Source organism: Mastigoproctus giganteus, chromosome 8, assembly GCF_048544385.1.
Source record: "Mastigoproctus giganteus isolate SK-2022 chromosome 8, ASM4854438v1, whole genome shotgun sequence".
Taxonomy (NCBI): domain Eukaryota; kingdom Metazoa; phylum Arthropoda; class Arachnida; order Uropygi; family Thelyphonidae; genus Mastigoproctus; species Mastigoproctus giganteus.
Genome location: NC_143582.1, coordinates 171632460 through 171652261, shown reverse-complemented (window position 1 = coordinate 171652261; position 19802 = coordinate 171632460). Strand labels below are relative to the sequence as shown.

Below are 19802 nucleotides of genomic sequence, written 5' to 3'. Positions count from 1 at the left end.
GGCGCCACACCTCCACCCCTGCTTACGTTGGTTCACACCTGGGTGGTCACCCACCATGTACTTGTGCATGGGGGTTATACCCAGGATTACTAACAGTCCCACCATCGTGAAGGTGCAAGCAGAGGATTTGGCTGTCACAGACCGTCCGGCCTTCGCCGAAATTGGGTCCACTTGACTTGAGTGTCACCCGAATAACAGTTCCATCAGCGTTTTAGACTCCCAGGTAGCAAGTACAGCTTGTCTGGCATATCTGAGAGAATGTCTGTGACAACCTCAAGGACCAATTGCCAAGTGTTAGCAATGAGGTGATACCAAAGAAATTTCTAAGTGACATAACTCTTGCAATAAAGAGACAGTTCTTTTTGAGTTAGTGTTTTCTAGTCACAACTTTGTTTCTTATAAAGTTCATGAATCCATAGCTAACTGGTCCCAAGAGTTACTCAGACTGACCCAACCAAAACAACTAGGATAGATGATCAACACACCAATCTCTATTGCATCCAATGCTGAGAACTCAAAAAAGGAATAGAGTAAAGTAAAATAAAATAGTGTAGAACAAAAAAACAAACCAAATGGAAACAGAAGACAAAAATGAACTAGAGACAAATCTATACGCAAGATCTTTACTTAAGAAGATATGTATACAGGGAAACCATATTTTTTCAAAGAAGAAACCTAAACCAAAAAGGCCAAAGACGCTGAACAAAAAGACGCTGAAAAGATTCACTAAAACCAAATAATGTATAGTTTTCTAAATGGAATTGCAAAGGCTCCCAGTCTAATGTAGAAGATATTAAAGACCTCATCACTCAATGTATTCCTTTGTGCTTATCTCTGCAAGAAACATATCTGAAGCTTTCTAGCAAAAAACTATACTTTATAACTTTATATCAGAAAGACCAAATAGCAGACAATGAGATCTGAGATGGAGTTTCTGTGTTTGTCAGCTCACACATACCTTCACAACTATTGATATTAAATTCCACTCTGGAAGTAATTGCAGTATGTATAGCAGTTGGAGTGCTAATAACAATTGTAACTATATATTTACTGCTAAACCAAGAAATAACCTTAAATCGCTCAGATTACTGAGTAAGACAACTATCCCCCCCCTCATAAAAAACTTTTTTTAGTTTTTACCCCCCCCCTCATTTTGCATGCTGGAATATTTAAATGGACCACTCCTTGTGGGGAAATACAGATATTAATCCAAGAGTTCAGCTAATTGAACAGGACAACTTCTCTACTAAACAATGGCATTTGTACATATATGTACTTGTCAGAAACCATCTGCTTTATGTCCAGTACTTAACTGTAAATACATAATAATCCTTTGAATAGAGACTGCTATCAAGTAATCATTAACATGATAAAAATAACATGATACTTAACTGTAAATACATAATAATCCTTTGAATAGAGACTGCTATCAAGTAATCATTAACATGATAAAAAAAAGACAGCATACCAAATCTTGACAAATCCTAGATGGAAAATAGACAAAGCTGACTGAAAAAAAGCACAGACAGCTAGCAGGACTTCATACTCAAACTGGATATTCAGAAACAAACATTAGATATGGCAATTGTGTATGTCACAGTTATGAAAATTTATGCTGCAGAGCAGTCATTACTGATGATGTACATGCATTCCCTCATGCATCAGAAATTTGTTGGAATGAAGAGTGCTCTCAAGCCAGATGAGAAAGAAGGCCAGGAATGTTTTTCATATATTTTCTACCATAGACAATCTCCTCCTTCTTTTTGAAAAGGCAAGAATAAAAGCACAGTATATCAGAAGAGCTAGTCAAAGAGCATCCAGGATCAAATTTGTTTCAACCATATACAGAAATACACAAAGTGCTTGGAACAAAATAAGAAAGATGAAACCAGAATAATACTCTGCCATTTCTAAACTATATATATATATATATGTTGTTGTGTGGTTTTTAGGAGTATTAGCAACTAAGGCCATATTGCTCCGGGGACATGCGGTGGTCATTCCCTGACCTTTCCGCATCCTCCGTATTTGGTGGCTAACGGGCTCAAACCCGGGTCTAATCAAGGAGCGTGTGCTAAGCACTGCTGCTCCTGGCTACGGAGGTGCCATATATATATATGGCACAGAATACAGAAGAATAATTTTACAGAAGATTTTTTACATACACACACATATATATATATATATATATATATATGTGTGTGTATGTAAAAAATCTTCTGTAAAATTTACTACTAAAAAAAAAAGTGAACAGTACAATCTATCATTTACAATGCCAGAAGTCAAAAGAGCCCTCTCACACTCAAATAAAAGTGCAGTAGGTCCTAACAGAATTAATTATATGATGTTGTTATAGCAGCTAGTTGACCAGTGATAAGTAGCCTTACTTAATTTATATAATAAATTTTCTTAAAAAATCAGTTCCCAGACGGTTTGCACCATGCAGTAGTCTTGTCTTCCCAAAACCAAACAGAGATCTCAAAAATCCAAGAAATTGCCAGCCCATTGCATTAACTAACTGCCTTTGAAAGGTCATGGGGAAAATGATTAATACAAGGCTCGTGGTATTTAGGAGAAAACAACATCTTTTTTCACCCTGTGGCTTCTGAAATAAACTGATTAAAAGTTGATCTACTCATACAGTTAGTAAACAACACATTACAAAATGTGTTTTTTAGAAAGGAATGTCAAATCGTGAATTTGTTTTGATATCAAAAAAGCTTACGATACTGCATGATGGCATGGAATTATCCAAGATTTACATAAATATTGCCTACAGGGACACCTTCCACTCTACATCCAGAACTTTCTGTATAATCAGACTTTCCAGGTATGTGCAAATACCACTCTCTCAAGTCTTTCTCCAAAGAGGAGAGTTCCACAGAGGTCAGTACCCCATTTTCCATTAAAATTAACCAATAAATGAAGTCATAAATGGGCACAAACATATGACTTTTGAATCTGTACTAAAAAAAAAAAAAAAAAAGGAAGAAAAAGGAACCTTGACCTTTAACTGAAATTTTGAAGGTAAGATAATTCCAGCCTTATCTTAGACAGGAAATTAACCTTTCTAAAACATGTTAAACAACTCTGAATTACATGTCTAAAGAAGTTAATCATCCTGAAAGGCCTATCAGCAATGAAGTGGGAAGCAGATAGATGTACACTACTACTCTGCCTAGTAGTGTACAGAACACTAGTAAGATCTCGACTTGATTATGGTGCAGCAATTTATGTTTCTGCAAAACCAGGTGCTTTAAAATGGCTAAATCCCATATGTTACAATGTGCTCCAACTAGTTTCAGGAGTATTCTGCACCTCTCCTGTAGAAAGTCTCTACATTGAAGCATATGACTGCCACTACAGTAACAGAGACAAAAACCTTTTAATATACTATGCTACCAAAATATAGTGCATTCAGAATTGGAGCTCTTGTTTTCACCCATCAATCAAGTGCATCCAAATGTCATTTGCCCCCCAGGAATACATTTAAAAGAACTATTACTACATAGACACCTCAATCTGGACAATATTGCAAATTCTATCTTACAAATGACTTCACTGTAGGAAATAGTTAACCATTATGCAATTTCTAATTTGAACACAGGAGAAAAACTTCATTATCTAAAGTAAACCTTCAGCAGTAGCATTCATCATATGAAGTCCAATACCCAGATTTACACTAATATCTCAAAAACAGAGACGAAAATTGAGGTAGTAGTCCAGTATACCCAAATACCATCTTTATTCAGCAGCTCCCAAATGAATGCAGAATCTTCACTGCCAAATTGCAAGCCATTCTACTAGCTTTAAACCATATCTGGGAAAAGTCCATCTCAAAATTATTATTTTTACTGACTTGTTCAATTCTCTCAAAGCCATAAGAAATACAAATGCCACTACAACCAGTTCAGCAGATTCTGATATATTGCTGGAGCAAATAATTTTACTCATGCAAGTAGGTGATATATGCTGTGAGCAACTGGATTGTTCTATGGTTTCTAAAAAAGTCACTCTCCTCTGCAAATCCACACTCAACTTGGTTTGCAAGGGTAGCAACTTTTTTAGTATGAAGTTGAGCATCATTGAGAAAAGTGCATTGCACTTCAGGGAACCTAGGCAGTTCTTGGCATCCTGTCAATAATATACAGGAATTTTGCTAGCAGGGATAAGGCAGTTGATCAGGCCACACCTTGGGCGAGTACTGCATACAGGTCTGGAGGCCTTATTTTAGGAAGGATGGAGAGCTGCTGGAACAAGTACAGAGAAGGGCAACGAGATTGGTGAGGGGAACAAAGGGTTGCTCTTACCGGGAAAGGTTTTAAGTTCTAAAAATTGCAGCATCTGGAGATTAGGCACCTGCGAGGTGATCTGATTGAGGTGTATAAGGCCTTGAATGGTTTGAGCAAACCCAGTGCTGATGGGATTCCTCCCCTTGCTCAGATTATGAGGCACCTCCGTAGCCAGGTGGGAAGGAGCAGCAGTGTGTAGCACACACTTCTTGATTAGACCAGGGTTTGAGCCTGTCACCACGAAATACGGAGGATGTGGAAAGGTCAGGGAATGACCACCGCATATTCCCGGAGCAATATGGCCTTAGTTGCTAATGCTCCTAAAAACCCAACAACAGCTCAGATTATGTGGACACTTGAGGGAAGTTTGATAGCTTAAATAAAATCAAGGAAGAACTGGACAAACGTTTGGTGGGAATTTTTGGCTGATGCTGTATAACCTTGCTTTCTTGCATCATATGCCTCTACTAATGCTAATTCTAATATATAGTTTCGTGTGGTACCTTATTAAAAGCTTTTCTGATATCTAATTATATGATGTCAAAATTATTTTTTGCATCTGGTTCCATTGTTATTGCATTATAGTATCCAATTAATTTGGTCAGATCAAGTTTCTCTCTTAACAAATACATACTGTAATTGCTGTATAACTGCATTCTGTCAAGAAGATTATAAGTACTTCTTTAATTGCTGCTTCATTATTTTACCTGGGATGAAATTCAAGGTTACATGTCTGTAATTACTCACTCTTTATGAACAGAAAGAGACATTTTCACTTTCAAGTCAGCAGGGACTTTCCTCTAAATCTAAGAATGACCTCATAATCATGGCTAAACATTTGCTTACCTCTCTTACTGCCTTTTTTAATATAATTGGTGGGTTCTGTCAACCCAGGCATCTTACTCCTGTTGTATAAATTATCACAGAGTAAAATCACTTAGCTCCCAATTATAACATAGTATACTTCTCATATCTCAATCACTAAAATTATCTCCCTGTGTGATTCAAAGGTTCAGAAGCAATAGATGACTGTTGAAAATAGGCCATGTTTGTCAGTACAGATGAAGTAGAATGGGATTGAGATATATCATAAGACGTCAAAAATTGTTTTACGCATCATTATTCTTCCTCACAGTATGCTATGCAGATGCAGAATAAGAGATGTTTTTTTCTTTGTCAAAAAATGTAATAAACCAGAATTCAGATCATTTATGCTGAATAAAATTCTTCAATTAATTTCAGTTTTAAAATGCATAATTTTGTGCATTCTATGAAAACACTTTTAGTGTAGATTTTTTGAAATTAGGAAAAACTACTATTTCTTTCAATTGTTTCACATTATGACAGTAGTCAAAGCATGGTGTATTTTAATTGGAATATGTTTTAATGTATGTTTAATGTATAATCCTTGGAATATGTTTTAATGTATGTTTAATGTATAATCCTTGGAATATGTTTTAATGTATGTTATGTGATTATGGCGAGTCCATTTAGTAAGATTTAACTTTTAATTTCCTTGTTTGATTTTTAAGTAGCACTAATTATTTTTTAAATTACCCTTAACATCTCACTATGAAGGGTTGTTGTACTTCTTTTTTATAATAAAGATTTATATATTAATTTTTGCAGGAGCGCCTCCTCAGCAAAGAGGTCCGCAAATACAAAATTTTTTAGTAGCAACGCTATATAATTGAATGAAAAAAAAATAAAAAATAAATAAAAATAAAAGCTTTTAGACCATAGACCACACAAACAAACAAATTACTTTAAATTTTGGTTTGTAGCATTTCATAATGACATGGATAATTTTCCCATTATGATGATATACGATATGCATTAATTACTTATTATAATTTGAAATAAATAATGCCTTTGTTCATGTCTCTTTTTCTGCTAGAAGTTTGGATATTCATCCTTCTACACTAAATGAAAACAGATTTTTAATATAATGATTTTCTGATAAATAGATCTTGACATTAGGACTGATCAAGAAAACAATAATGATATTTAATATCAGCCAATTTATATTTAAAGTATAATAACCTGGCTTATCCTTTCCTTAAAGGAGAGTATGTATAAACCACCTTGGAACTCATAAAATTGTTTCTTTACAATTCAGATCCAAAAACAAATTCTAGAACACTCCACTTGCAAGGCTTCCTTATCAAATGCCCCTATATGAACTGAAGTACTGTATATCCACCAGTGGTTGGATAAGACATAATATTAATCATTTTCCTTGAATTTAATTATATGGATTATAGGTTATATAGATAAGTAATGGAATTAAATTATCTCTATATTTCTGTATTTTTATTTGTATCTTTGTATTTTTAAAATTTCTGTATTGAAGTAATTAACACAATCTAATCTACACCAAAGCATTTATCGCAGTTCTCATTAAAATATGTTTTTGTGAAATTTTTCTTAATTTCTGGGTTCTTCCAGCTGAAAGCTGTATATAAAATTTTCCGGTTTCTGATTCCTCAAAGTCGAGAGGTTTGTATATATCTGTATATATATGCTCTGCTTTAAAATTCTTAACTATATTAATTCAAAAAAAATTTTTAAAGAAAATTTTACAAAAAAGTTTTCTTCTTTTTATTTTTTCAGGTCTTGCAAATATTCAGTAAATCTCACTGTTTGCCAGCCATACACAAACAATGTAAGCAGAAGTTTTAATTATTTTGGACATTATAAAAATTTCACTTATATACAAGTTAATAATAAGCAAATAAATTGATAAAATCCCAATTTTAATTATGTAGTTGAAGCTGTTTAATATGTTATCCCAGGTAAGAAGTTAAAGTTGTTTTGTGCCATTAGCATATATTTTTTTTTTATATTTTTAATCACTGTATCTATGGCATTCATTTTGTCATTATATTATTAACATTTTATATGCATAATTATACCTGTTTGTACATCAATCGTTACTTTGTCATCACATGTCAGTACAAGCTGGAAGTCTGTCTGATTTAGGGCAACTGAATTGTTAGACATAGCCTACCCATCTTGAGTAATTGATGGATGTATCCTTCTTGTCTATGGATCATTGATAAAATGTTATTTTCTTGTTCTAGGCTTCTAGATCAAGGTTGTTTTAGAAAATTAAATAGTTCTATAAATGGCTGTGAAAAAATTATAAAAATTTGTACAAAATAAACTACCTCAAGTACTGCAAAAATTGAATAAACTCAAGGTTACAGGAATATCCTACAAAAAATATGTAGGATATTCAACTTATTATACAACTTGTGTATATTATAGAACTTGACTTCCTTCTGCATAATAAAAATTCCTTTTTAAACTCATTACAATTTCCATTATCGCATTATCCACAATGTTAAAATATTATTTATCAACTCCTTCTAACCCTATAATCTGTGGAAAATGCAAACAAATAACAAGCTATTTGAACTAAAATCTGAACCACAAGTATGGGCATCTAGCCTTTGTAAAAATAGAAAAGAAGAAGTAATCTTAGCCAGAACCCGAATAGGTCACATTCACCTCACACATCTCTACCTGCTTACAGGAAATGATGCTCCACAGTGTGCGCACTGCTCACACTCATTTACAGTAAAACATTTACTCCTTGAATGTAGCTTGTTCAACAATGCCTGACAAACGTCTTTGTTTCATTTAAGATTTACAACAACCTCTATCTTTCAATATATCATAGGTAAAGAAGCAAATCTTTGAATTCTTTCTCTGTTTAACACAAATGTATAACCATTTCTAACTGCTCCTCATGCAGTTCTCATAAGTGAACTAAATTAATTTGGAAGGTGCAGTATTATTATTAGCCATATGGTGCAAGGAAGCCTGAGGCTTATGCTACACCAGCCAAAACAAAAAAAATCCCATGTTACCCTGAGAGAGAGAGAGAGAGAGAGAGAGAGAGAGAGAGAGATTCAGAAATAGAAGGGAATCACCAAGAAAGCAAGAAAGAGAAGAATGATGATATCCAACTCAGGACCCTGGGTTTGCCAAGCCCATACTCACCAGATGTGAGCTCTTGGGGTTATGGACTGAGTAGCCCTTATGCCAGAAATACCACAACAACCACATAATATGGAAAATATCAGTATGTGAATGATCAAATTTGCAGATAGGTACTCTTATTTAATAAAATAACAGGAATTTACTATATCTTCATTTATGTAAGACTGGAATTTCTTTTAGTTGTTTTCAATATTTAACTTGAAATCATAGCTGGTAAACCAAATTTCAGATTACACTTCTTCTAGACTCAGTATTCTGCTCATAAGTTGGATTCAATTTTTGAAAAGCCCACACATGAACAATTCAAGGCAAAGAACATTAAAGAAACTAAATATGCATTATTATCATTTTAAAATTATTCTTCTTTTATACACACATACTAAATTGCATTTTATATCCCAAAAAGCAAGAGTTAATCTCTGCTTTAAATAACTATTATGTTTCATTATAGCATAATTTCATATCAAACATTACTCCAAAACATTTCAATTTATACATAGGAATTTTTCTAGCAGGGACAGGGAGGTGATTTTCCCATTGTACAAGGCAATGGTCAGGCCACACATTGAGTACTGTGTACAGGTCTGGAGGCCTCATTTTAGGAAGGATTTAGAGTTGCTAGAATGAGTACAAAGAAGGGCAACAAGATTGGTGAGGTGAACAAAGGGGTGCTCTTATCAAGAAAGGCTTAAGTTCTGCAAATTTTAGCACCTGGAGAATAGGCACATGTGAGGTGATCTAATTGAGGTGTATAAGGCCTTCAATGGGTGGAGCAAGCTGAATGCTCAACCCATTCAAAAGTTGAGCATTCAACTCGATAAAAGGATGTCTGAGTGGTTAAAGACAGAGAGTGGTCACACTGTTCATCAAAAAAACCCAAATTTTTTGCTCGCTGTTAAAATTCAGGGTGATTCTTGTGGATTCGATGTTGCTGAATTTAAATATGGCAACCATATTGCTGTAATAACACCCATCAAATTTAAGGGAGAAGGGATTAAAGTCAAAAACTAAGTTTCTAGTAAAAAGCATTTCATATATTTTAAGAAAATGTTACATTAGCATTAGTAGAGGCATTTGATGCAAGAAAGCAAGCTTATGCAGCATCAGCCAAAAAAAAAAAAAAAAAAAAAAAAATACCCCCTTCCACTTCACCCCTCTGTTTGTTCGAAATACCTGTCCAGCTGAGCCTTACACTTATTTAGGCTATCAACTTCCATGACAAGGGATGGCAGTCTGTTCCACCAACCAACCACCCGCTGGCTAAAGGCAAATTTCTGCACGTCTATCCTACATCTGTCTTTCCTCAGTTTGAATTTATGTTCTCTCAGGTGATTATTCTGAGCAAGAGGAAGAATCCCATCAGCATTGAGCATGCTCAAACCATTCAAGGCTTTATACACCTCTATCAGATCACCTCGCTGGTGCCTAGTCTCCAGACACTGTAATTTGCAAAACTTAAGCCTTTCTTCATAAGAGCACCCCTTTGTTCCATTCACTAATCTTGTTGCCTTTTTCTGTACTCGTTCCAGCAGCTCTACATCCTTCTTGAAATGAGGCCTCCAGGCCTGTATACAGTACTCTAGGTGTGGCCTGACCATTGCCTTATACAAGGGAATAATCACCTCCTTATCCCTGCTAGAAAAATTCCTATATATCATTGACAATACACTATGAGCTACTCTTGCAGCCCGTCTGCACTGCTCAGAGAACTTCATATCAGCCTACACAACCACTCCCACGTCCCTTTCATTCTCTACCACTGTCAGTGTAGTACCACAGAGTTGATACGTTGCTCTGGGGTTGCTGTTTCCCATGTGTAGTACTTTACATTTGTCAATGTTAAACTTCATTTTCCACCTCTCAGCCCATCTGTTCAACCTTTCCAGATCCTGTTGCAGCAGCATAGTATCAGTAGTGTCCTTGACAACCCTGCCAACCTTCGTATCGTCTGCAAACTTGGACATTAAGCTTGATATACCATCATCAATATCATTTATAAATACAGAAAACAATAAGGGACCCAATACTGAACCCTGAGGGACTCTACTAATAACATTAGTCCACGATGAGCAGTGTCCATTGATTACCACTCGGACGCCTCCGTAGCCAGGTGGGAAGGAGCAGCAGTGCGTAGCACACGCTTCTTGATTAGACCGGGGTTCGAGCCCATCACCACCAAATACGGAGGATGCGGAAAGGTCAGAGAATGACCACCGCATATCCCAGAGCAATATGGCCTTAGTTGCTAATGCTCTTAAAAACCAAATAACAAACAAACAAACGATTACCACTCTCTGTCTTCTCCCCCTCAACCACCCCTTTATCCATAGCAGCAATTTGCCTCCAATGCCACACTGCTCCAATTTGTGCAGCAGTCTTCCATGTGCAACGGTATCAAAAGCCTTTCTAAGATCCAAGTATATAATATCAAAGTTATTCCCTGCATCCAGTTCTTTTGTGACTGCATCATAGTATCCAATCAAATTGGTCAGGCAAGACTTCCCCTTAACAAAACCATGCTGTGTCCAAGCTATAACTGAAGTCTTGTCTAGATGATCCTGCAGTGCTTCTTTAACCAGTGCCTCCATTAATTTTCCTGGAACAGAAGTTAAACTCACAGGTCTATAATTACTTGTGTCAGCCTTTGATCCTCCTTTGTGAATTGGGGTCACATTTACACATCTCCAGTCCATGGATACCTCCCCTGAGTCCAAGGAAGCTCTCATAATTATGGCTAAGGGTTTGCTTACTTCCTTTGCTACCTCCTTTAATATAACTGGATAGATCGCATCCACCCCAGGTGCCTTTCTTGTATTTATCTTCAACAATTTCTCCTCCACTTTACTCTCAGTTATTACAAGATTCTCTAGCTTACTGCCAGAGTTGAATACACCTCTGGCATTCCCCTCGCTGAATAACTCCTCGTGTGTGAATGTCGATGCAAAATATTCATTTAGTTTGTTAGCTACCCGAGCAGGATCATGTATAGCATTAGTAGAGGCATTTGATGCAAGAAAGCAAGCTTATGCAGCATCAGCAAAAAAAAAAAAAAAAAAAAACCCACTTCCACTTCACCCCTCTGTTCGTTCAAAATACCTGTCCAGCTGAGCCTTAAACTTATTTAGGCTATCAACCTCCACCAAAAGGGATGGAAGTCTGTTCCACCAACCAACCACCCGCTGGCTAAAGGCAAATTTCCGCACGTCTATCCTACATCTGTCTTTCCTCAATTTGAATTTATGCCCTCTCAGGTGATTTTTGGGGGCGCCTCCGTAGCCAGGTGGGAAGGAGCAGCAGTGCGTAGCACACGCTTCTTGATTAGACCGGGGTTCGAGCCCGTCACCACCAAATACGGAGGATGCGGAAAGGTCATTCAGGGAATGACCACCGCATATCCCGGAGCAATATGGCCTTAGTTGCTAATGCTCCTAAAAACCAAATAACAACAACAACAACAACAAAGGTGATTTTTCTGAGCTAGAGGAAGAATCCCATCAGCATTGAGCATGCTTAAATCATTCAAGGCTTTATACACCTCTATCAGATCACCTCGCTGGTGCCTAGTCTCCAGACACTGTAATTTGCAAAACTTAAGCCTTTCTTCGTAAGAGCACCCCTTTGTTCCATTCACTAATCTTGTTGCCCTTCTCTGTACTCGTTCCAGCAGCTCTACATCCTTCTTGAAATGAGGCCTCCAGACCTGTATACAGTACTCTAGGTGTGGCCTGACCATCGCCTTATACAATGGAATAATCACCTCCTTATCCCTGCTGGAAAAATTCCTGTAATATCATTGACAATACTCCATGAGCTACTCTTGCAGCCCGTCTGCACTGCTCAGAGAACTTCATATCTGCCTGCACAACCACCCCCAAGTCCCTTTCATTCTCTACCACTGTCAGTGTAGTACCACAGAGTTGATACGTTGCTCTGGGGTTGCTGTTTCCCATGTGTAGTACTTTACATTTGTCAATGTTAAACTTCATTTGCCACCTCTCAGCCCATCTGCTCAACCTTTCCAGATCCTGTTGCAGCAGCATAGTGTCAGTAGTGTCCTTGACAACCCTGCCAACCTTTGTATCGTCTGCAAACTTGGACATTAAGCCCGATACACCATCATCAATATCATTTATAAATACAGAAAACAATAATGGACCCAACACTGAGCCCTGAGGGACTCCACTAATAACATCAGTCCACGTTGAGCAGTGTCCATTGATTACCACTCTCTGTTTTCTCCCCCTCAACCACCCCTTTATCCATAGCAGCAATTTGCCTCCAATGTCACACTGCTCCAATTTGTGTAGCAGTCTTCCATGTGCAACAGTATCAAAAGCCTTTCTAAGATCCAAGTATATAATATCAAAGTTATTCCCTGCATCCAGTTCTTTTGTGACTGCATCATAGTATCCAATCAAGTTGGTCAGGCAAGACTTCCCCTTAACAAAACCATGCTGTGTCTGAGCTATAACTGAAGTCTTGTCTAAATGATCCTGCAGTGCTTCTTTAACCAGTGCCTCCATTAATTTTCCTGGAACAGAAGTTAAGCTCACAGGTCTATAATTACTTGTGTCAGCCTTTGATCCTCCTTTGTGAATTGGGGTCACATTTGCACATTTCCAGTCTATGGGTACCTCCACTGAGTCCAAGGAAGCTCTCATAATTATGGCTAAGGGTTTGCTTACTTCCTTTGCTTACTTCCCGGGTGCCTTTCTTGTGTTTATCTTCAACAGTTTCTCCTCCACTTTACTCCCAGTTATTTCAAGATTCTGTAGCTTACTGCTAGAGTTGTATACACCTCTGGCATTCCCCTCGCTGAATAACTCCTCATGTGTGAATGTCGATGCAAAATATTCATTTAGTTTGTTAGCTACCTGAGCAGGATCATCAACACTTGACCCATCAATATCAAGTGCACCAATCTGATTCATCCCCTTCCTTCTAGAGTTTACATAAGTAAAGAACTCTTTGCTGTTTTTCTTTGCATCCCTTGCCAAGGATTTCTCGTAATCTGCCTTCGCCTGCCTAACCTCCTTTGTAACTTGGTTACAGATCAACTTGTATCTATCATAGGCTTCTGTGTCACGTGTTAATTTGTATGTATCCCATGCATTTTTCTTCTCTGCCATATGTCTCATTAGTTCATTTGACATCCATTTAGGCCTAAACCTTGAACAATATTTCTTAGTTGGTATGTAAAGCCTAGTAGCTTCCAAGATAAGTTCTTTGAATGCTTCCCATTTTGAATTTGCTGTTGGTAACATCATCAGTTGGTCCCACTGTATAGAATTTAAATACTGTCTCAGTCCGTCCATCGTAGTCGCCTTTACGAAAGCAATAACCCTTCCCTTTACCCCTAATGGTAGTTACCTCTTTGAGTAAATCCCACTTCAGCACACTGTGATCACTGCCACCTAGTGGTTCATTTATCGGCAGATTCTTAATGCATGAAGAATCACTACTAATAATCAAATCAAGAGTATTACTCCCTCTTGTTGCCTCCCTAACATGCTGATGTAGAAAACAATCATCCAATAAATCCACAAAAGCCTTTCTAGTGTGTGAGTGACCAGCCCCCAAATTCCAGTCAATATCTGGGAAATTAAAATTCCCCATTATAAGACTCTCTGATTTACTGGCCCACTCTATTTCCCTGTACAGTTTTTTATTATACTCATCAGAGTCATTAGGCCTATAGCATACTCTCAATTTTGATCTCCTGCTTATGTCACACCAAACTGACTCGACACTGCATTTTTCCGCGATGTCGACTGGCTTCACTTCCTTGGATTTTATGTGTTTCTTAACTAATAGCATAACCCCTCCTCCCTTCCTATTGTCTATCCTTTCTGTAGACATTGTACTCCCCAAATTCCAGTTCCACATTCCTTATATCTGTGTGACACCATGTATCTGAAATCCCAAGAATATCTGCCTTTGATATTTTGAGCAATACCTCAAATTCATCAAATTTATTTACTAAACTCCTAGCATTGGTGTACATGCAAGTACATGCACCTGTTCTTTTTCTTAGCTACCCTAACACAACCCATGTGTTTACCTGTACCCCAATGATTGCCAGCAGTCTCTGAAATATCCTGCATCGTATTTTCCAGGCTGCTGCCCATTCCAATAGAAGCAGTGCAAGAATCACTTTCACCTCTGCCAGTGGCTACTGTTAATCTATTAGTCCTTGTATCCCCCCAATCTAGCAGTTTTCTGACCCACCTAACACTGCCTCGATAGCATCAGCAAACATTCTTGCACCCTTTCTATTTAAGTGTATCCCATCCCTGTAGAAGCAGTCTCTCCTGTTAACAAGTACAAACCAGGCTGAAAAAAATTCTACCCCTTGAGCCTTGCACAATCTTTCCAGGGCCGAATTGATCGACAGGTCTTTCATCATATACTCCCTCCTATCGTGTCTCGGCAGAATTGCAGACACTTTCAAATTCGACCCTAATTCACGGCTTTTTTTCAACAATACAATACTATACAAACAATACAAAACAAACAATTTCAACAATACAAACATACAATACTAAATATTGAAAAATGGGTCTATTGACCTTATTCTATTTATTCTATTTTTGATTTTTCATTGCCAAAAAATTCCAGCAGACATTTTCAAATGCTTTCCAGGCTCTTATTTCTGTAGCATTTCATTTTTTAGTGAATTCCTCATCTTGGAATAGCAATTTGCCTTTTATAATCATTGATTGGTGTTTTTCCATACAAGATTCCAAGAGGAGTCTCCTAACATATTTGGACTCCATTTTCCCTGGCATCTTTTTTCCATATGAGAAATATCTTGGTGAAACCTTTCACTGTGTTTATCAGGGACTGCTTTCAAATTTTCAGGAAAAAAGTAAATGGGAATGTAGGAAATGAAGCTTTAATGACATATTACATCCCAACCTTTTGTATGCTAAAATTAGCTCATTCACAACTTTACTGTAATTTTGATTTTTCATTGCCAAAAAATTCCAGCAGACATTTTCAAATGCTTTCCAGGCTCTTATTTCTGTAGCATTTCATTTTTTAGTGAATTCCTCATCTTGGAATAGCAATTTGACTTTAGAACAAAAATTCCTTTTTTTTATCTTGGCCTCACTGATTTGAGGGAACCTTTGTCTCATACAGGAAAATCCTTCTCCTTTTTCGTCCACCATTTTCACAAATATTTTTATCAAACCTTGCTTGATGTGCAATGTGGAGGTAAGTAGATTTTTGACTTATCCACCAAATGAAGATGCACTGCATTTTTCTGGCCTGGTGATGTTCTGAACAGTCTGGCCAATTTTTTACCCTGTAGTGGCAATTCTCTGCTCTGCTGTCCCACTCACATAAAAATCCGCAGTACTTAGTGTATTCACCTTGCAACCCAGTCAGCAAAGCTACCACTTTTAGGTCAGTATAGATATTCCATTTTTATTCTTGATAGCATATTTTTTTTCAAAAGAACCTGTAGGTTCTCAAACGTTTCTTTCCTTCACCTGGCCAATGGTATAGATGGATACTTATTTCCATTATGGAGTAAAACTGCTTTCCAACTGACCTTGGATGAATAAATGAAGAGCCACCCCTGCTCGGGGATGTGCTCCAGATGTAACTCTTTCATTAATTCCTGGACATTGTTACAATAAACCAAAGTACCATCCATGGAGTAATAGGTTGCTATGTCAGATTGCCTCTTTGTATAAAATGACATCTTGACACCCTTATCAAGAAGATTCCATTGCTGAAGCCATGATCCTAGTAATTGAGTCTTGGTTTTGGAGAGGTATGAACCTCTAACCAGATCATTTAATACTGCCTGTCTGATTAGATGTAGCTTTGCAGTATCCAGAGTTGAAAAGTCTGGATCTGTACTTGTTCTGGGTTCTGCATCTTCTGGAGACTCCTTTTCTGATCCTGAATCAGAATCGAGTTCATAAGTTTCTGGTGGTTTGGCACCAGCATTGTATTGTTGCGAGGAACCACCCTTAGAACAGAACATATGTTAGGATACTCTATTTTATGCTTGGATTTCTCAGAAAAACCAGAAATATCGGTCATGCAAAAGTAAAAATTGTTTATGTGATCTTGAGGTTGCAACCTTGTCAGCAGAACAGCAAAAGGCATTGATTTATGACTACCTCTAAGCCAGCCTGTTAATGTCCTTGAACATGAGCTATAGGAGATCTTTTGGGCCTATACTTTATCTTGATCTCCAACCTTGCATCCAAAACAGAGTTCATTGGCTTTTCTCACAAGCTGTGACAGTGGTTCCTGCTGCCATTTTAACACCACTTCTCTGCAAATGTAGCAAAAGCTATGAGGCTTATTTTGGCAAGAACATGACATATTTCATTTATGGTTGAGGTATGCACACCTAAGAATACAATTTAGAAATTGCAGATTTTTATTTATAATTTAAACTTGGTTCATGATTTACACTAATGCACAGAACACTTGTTTACAAATGCTATTTCACTAAAACACTTGTTCACTTTGTTCACCAATTTCTCTCTGAAATACATACACTTGTATGTATTTCAGAGAGCGAGTGCTTGCTTGGTGCTGAACCCACTCATATATATATATACTGGTGGAGAAGTTTCTAGAAGGCTCACAATCTTTCTAGAGCACTCCGTCAAAAGTTCTAGAATCTTCCAGAAACATTTTGACCTTTCTTCCACACATAACAATATTCTAGAAAGTTCTGGAACATTCTCGAACATTGTAGAAATCTCTCAAATGTTGCTAGAAAGAAAAATTAAAATAAATAAGTAGATAAAATAGGCGGAAAAGATGATTAAACCAACTGCAGGTCTTGGTTTCGGTAATTAACCTGTGATATTTGAAAGCTGAGAGTGATGAGAAATTTTTAAGCACATATCTGAATTTTTGAATATATTTCCTATTAGAATCTGTCAAAATGATTTCAGGGAGGAAATTGATGCCAATCAGTTTTATCAGCGGGAACTGCTCCTTGTGGATTAATATAATTAGTGGAGCTCCACATGGGCTCATTGTTGTTTTCAGTATCTATCAATGAAGGTATATCAGGCTTAATGCCCAAATTTTCAGGTGATACAAAGGCTAGCAACATGATGACAGTAACCAGGGTATGCTACTATAACATGTTCTAGAAAAATTAAAGATACGGGATGAGAAGTTGCAAGTGAAGTTTGATATTGATAAATGCCAGGTACAGCATGTGGGAAGCAGTAATCCTAGAATACCAAATTCAAAATAGTGGAGTGACAAAAACACCTGGTGATAATTGTGCAGTTTGACAGTTTCCTGAGGTGTGTAGACAGGCTGCTAGGATAAGTCATGCGGTTCTGTCAGCGATATACAGTAATTTTCCATCAAGGATACAGAGGTAATTATTATGCTGCTGTATAAGGCAATGGTAAGGCCATGTTTTGAGTTCTGCATACAGGTCCCCTCGATGTGGGCACTGGCACATGGTGAGGGGGGGAACCTCCCAGTGATGCTGCTGGACTACCAGATTAGCATCACTGGGATCTAATGCCCACAGCTTAGGTTCAAGGATAACATCATAGGAATCTAGTGTGTTTGCTGTGTGCTGTGACTCATGGAAATTAGGAAAGAGGGGTCCCAATTTCGACACGCCACTTTGGTCCCTGTTTTGACAAATGACAGGGCCCGTCCATGATCAGTTGGCCAGTGGGTTCACCTGCGATGGTCAACCTTGTCAACCTGTACTCTCATGGTCTGAGAGACAGGATTCGGGCTGGCGGAGGTGCAGGTATAGTGTCTGGGTAGCCCTGGTGTCACACTTCTGAATACGTTTATTGCTTGCTGTGTAGTGGGCATCCCATTTGGGCTTCATGGTGGGTGGGGAGCCTGGGCACTGGATAAAAAACAAAAAACTATGAATCTTGATAAAAGTATTTCTTCTATGGCCCTAACCCAGTCTATATCTGAAAATGTGAATTTTGACCCTGCTGACGTCAACTCAGCATAAAGACTGAAAACAGAGATAATATCAGGTCCAGAACCTGATAATACAATCTACAAGTGGGAAAGTTATAGGAAAAATAGCACCCTTCTTTATCCAGTAGGGTTTGGAAGAGCTGGCAGGCTCTCCTAAATCTGTCATGTGGCTTGGCTCGGGCAAAGGTAATTAATGATGATGTTTCCTTGTAGAGACCAGAAGTGACAAACATACAGAACAGCTCCTCAAAGCTACATCTGTGGGGGGGGATGCCAATCACAGTTATCACCCACAAGACACTGATCTCATCCTGTGGTGTCTTCACCGATTGGTATCACATGGAAGTGTCTGAAGGGAATCTGTTCTGAATTAAAACCCCAAGGGTGACAGCTGCAATACGAATTTTCATGCATAGGGATGGGAAACTTGCTCCCACAAGAAACATCATTCTGACATTTAATTCACCAATGTCTCCTAATGAAATCAAAGCTGCTTATATTGTCTGTTGCGGCTACATGTCCCAAACCCTCTAAGGTGTACCTGATGAAAGTGTTGCACGTGCCTGATGTGCTGCAAAGGACCACATAACTTCATGTTCAGCTACAAAACCCACCTGCATTAATTGCCAAGGAGAACACCCAGCTTTTACTCATGAGCATGCCAGAGGTGGAAAGAAGAAAGAGAAATTCAGTGACTTAAGGCAGTGCTGAATATATCAGGAAGCAAGAAAAGTGGTGAAACCACTGAGTATAAGCATACCTACCTATGCTCAGAAGGAAGCAGGGATCTGTTCCATCAGAACTCAGACAGAAATGACCATCCCACCAATAGAGTCACTCATTCCCATTGTATTGCTACCTATTAAGCTCACAAAAACCCATACAGACAGATCAATCACTGCCACTTCCATTTTGGACCTCCTAATGCTCCACTACTAACCAAAGAAATTGCTTGAGAAGAAAATATGAAGCCTGAAGTACCTGCTACTTCCCAAGAAAAAATGGATGTTGAAGAGAAGGAGGTACCTGATGAAACAGTCTTGGAACTCTTTGTGGAGGAAGAAACAAACACAGGACGGCATACATACTTCCCTGACCGAGAAAAGTAAGCTCTCAGCACTTCAGCAGCTGCGCAATGGATCCACCAAGCCAAAATAATCGCTAAATTTCTGCAGGGGAATTGTCATGGATTCCATAAAAATACTAACAGACATGAAGTCTGTCCTGCTGAAACATGAACCAGTTTCCTCTTGCTTGCAGGAGACATATCTGAAAGCAAATGAAAACCCTTCCTTTCATAATACTGCCATCATGTGTAAGGATAGAACTGGGGATGGACCTGCCCATGGAGGAGTTGCCATCCTTGTGGCAACCAGACCCCATTCCTATCCGTGCCGCTTTCCACCAACTTAGAAGTGGTGGCAGTTCATGTTACGGTTGGGCTTCTATTAACAGTCTGCTCCATTTATTTTCCACCTGGGACTGACATCTTCTAGAAAGACTTTAATGACCTTGTCATGCAGTTGCCTCCCCCTTTCTTACCAATGGGAGATT

At 38.0% G+C, this 19802-nt stretch overlaps 1 protein-coding gene across 3 annotated transcripts in view; it reads left to right on the top strand.

The window, feature by feature from the left end:
• The window catches only part of LOC150082006 (uncharacterized), a 521135-nt gene that overhangs the window by 329368 nt on the left and 171965 nt on the right, over window positions 1-19802 (top strand). For all 3 annotated transcript variants that reach the window (XM_090379053.1, XM_090379052.1, XM_090379054.1), the window contains exon 5: window positions 6906-6957. In XM_090379053.1, coding sequence (XP_090235179.1) covers window positions 6906-6957 — 52 coding nt within the window. The remainder of the gene's footprint in view (window positions 1-6905; window positions 6958-19802) is intronic.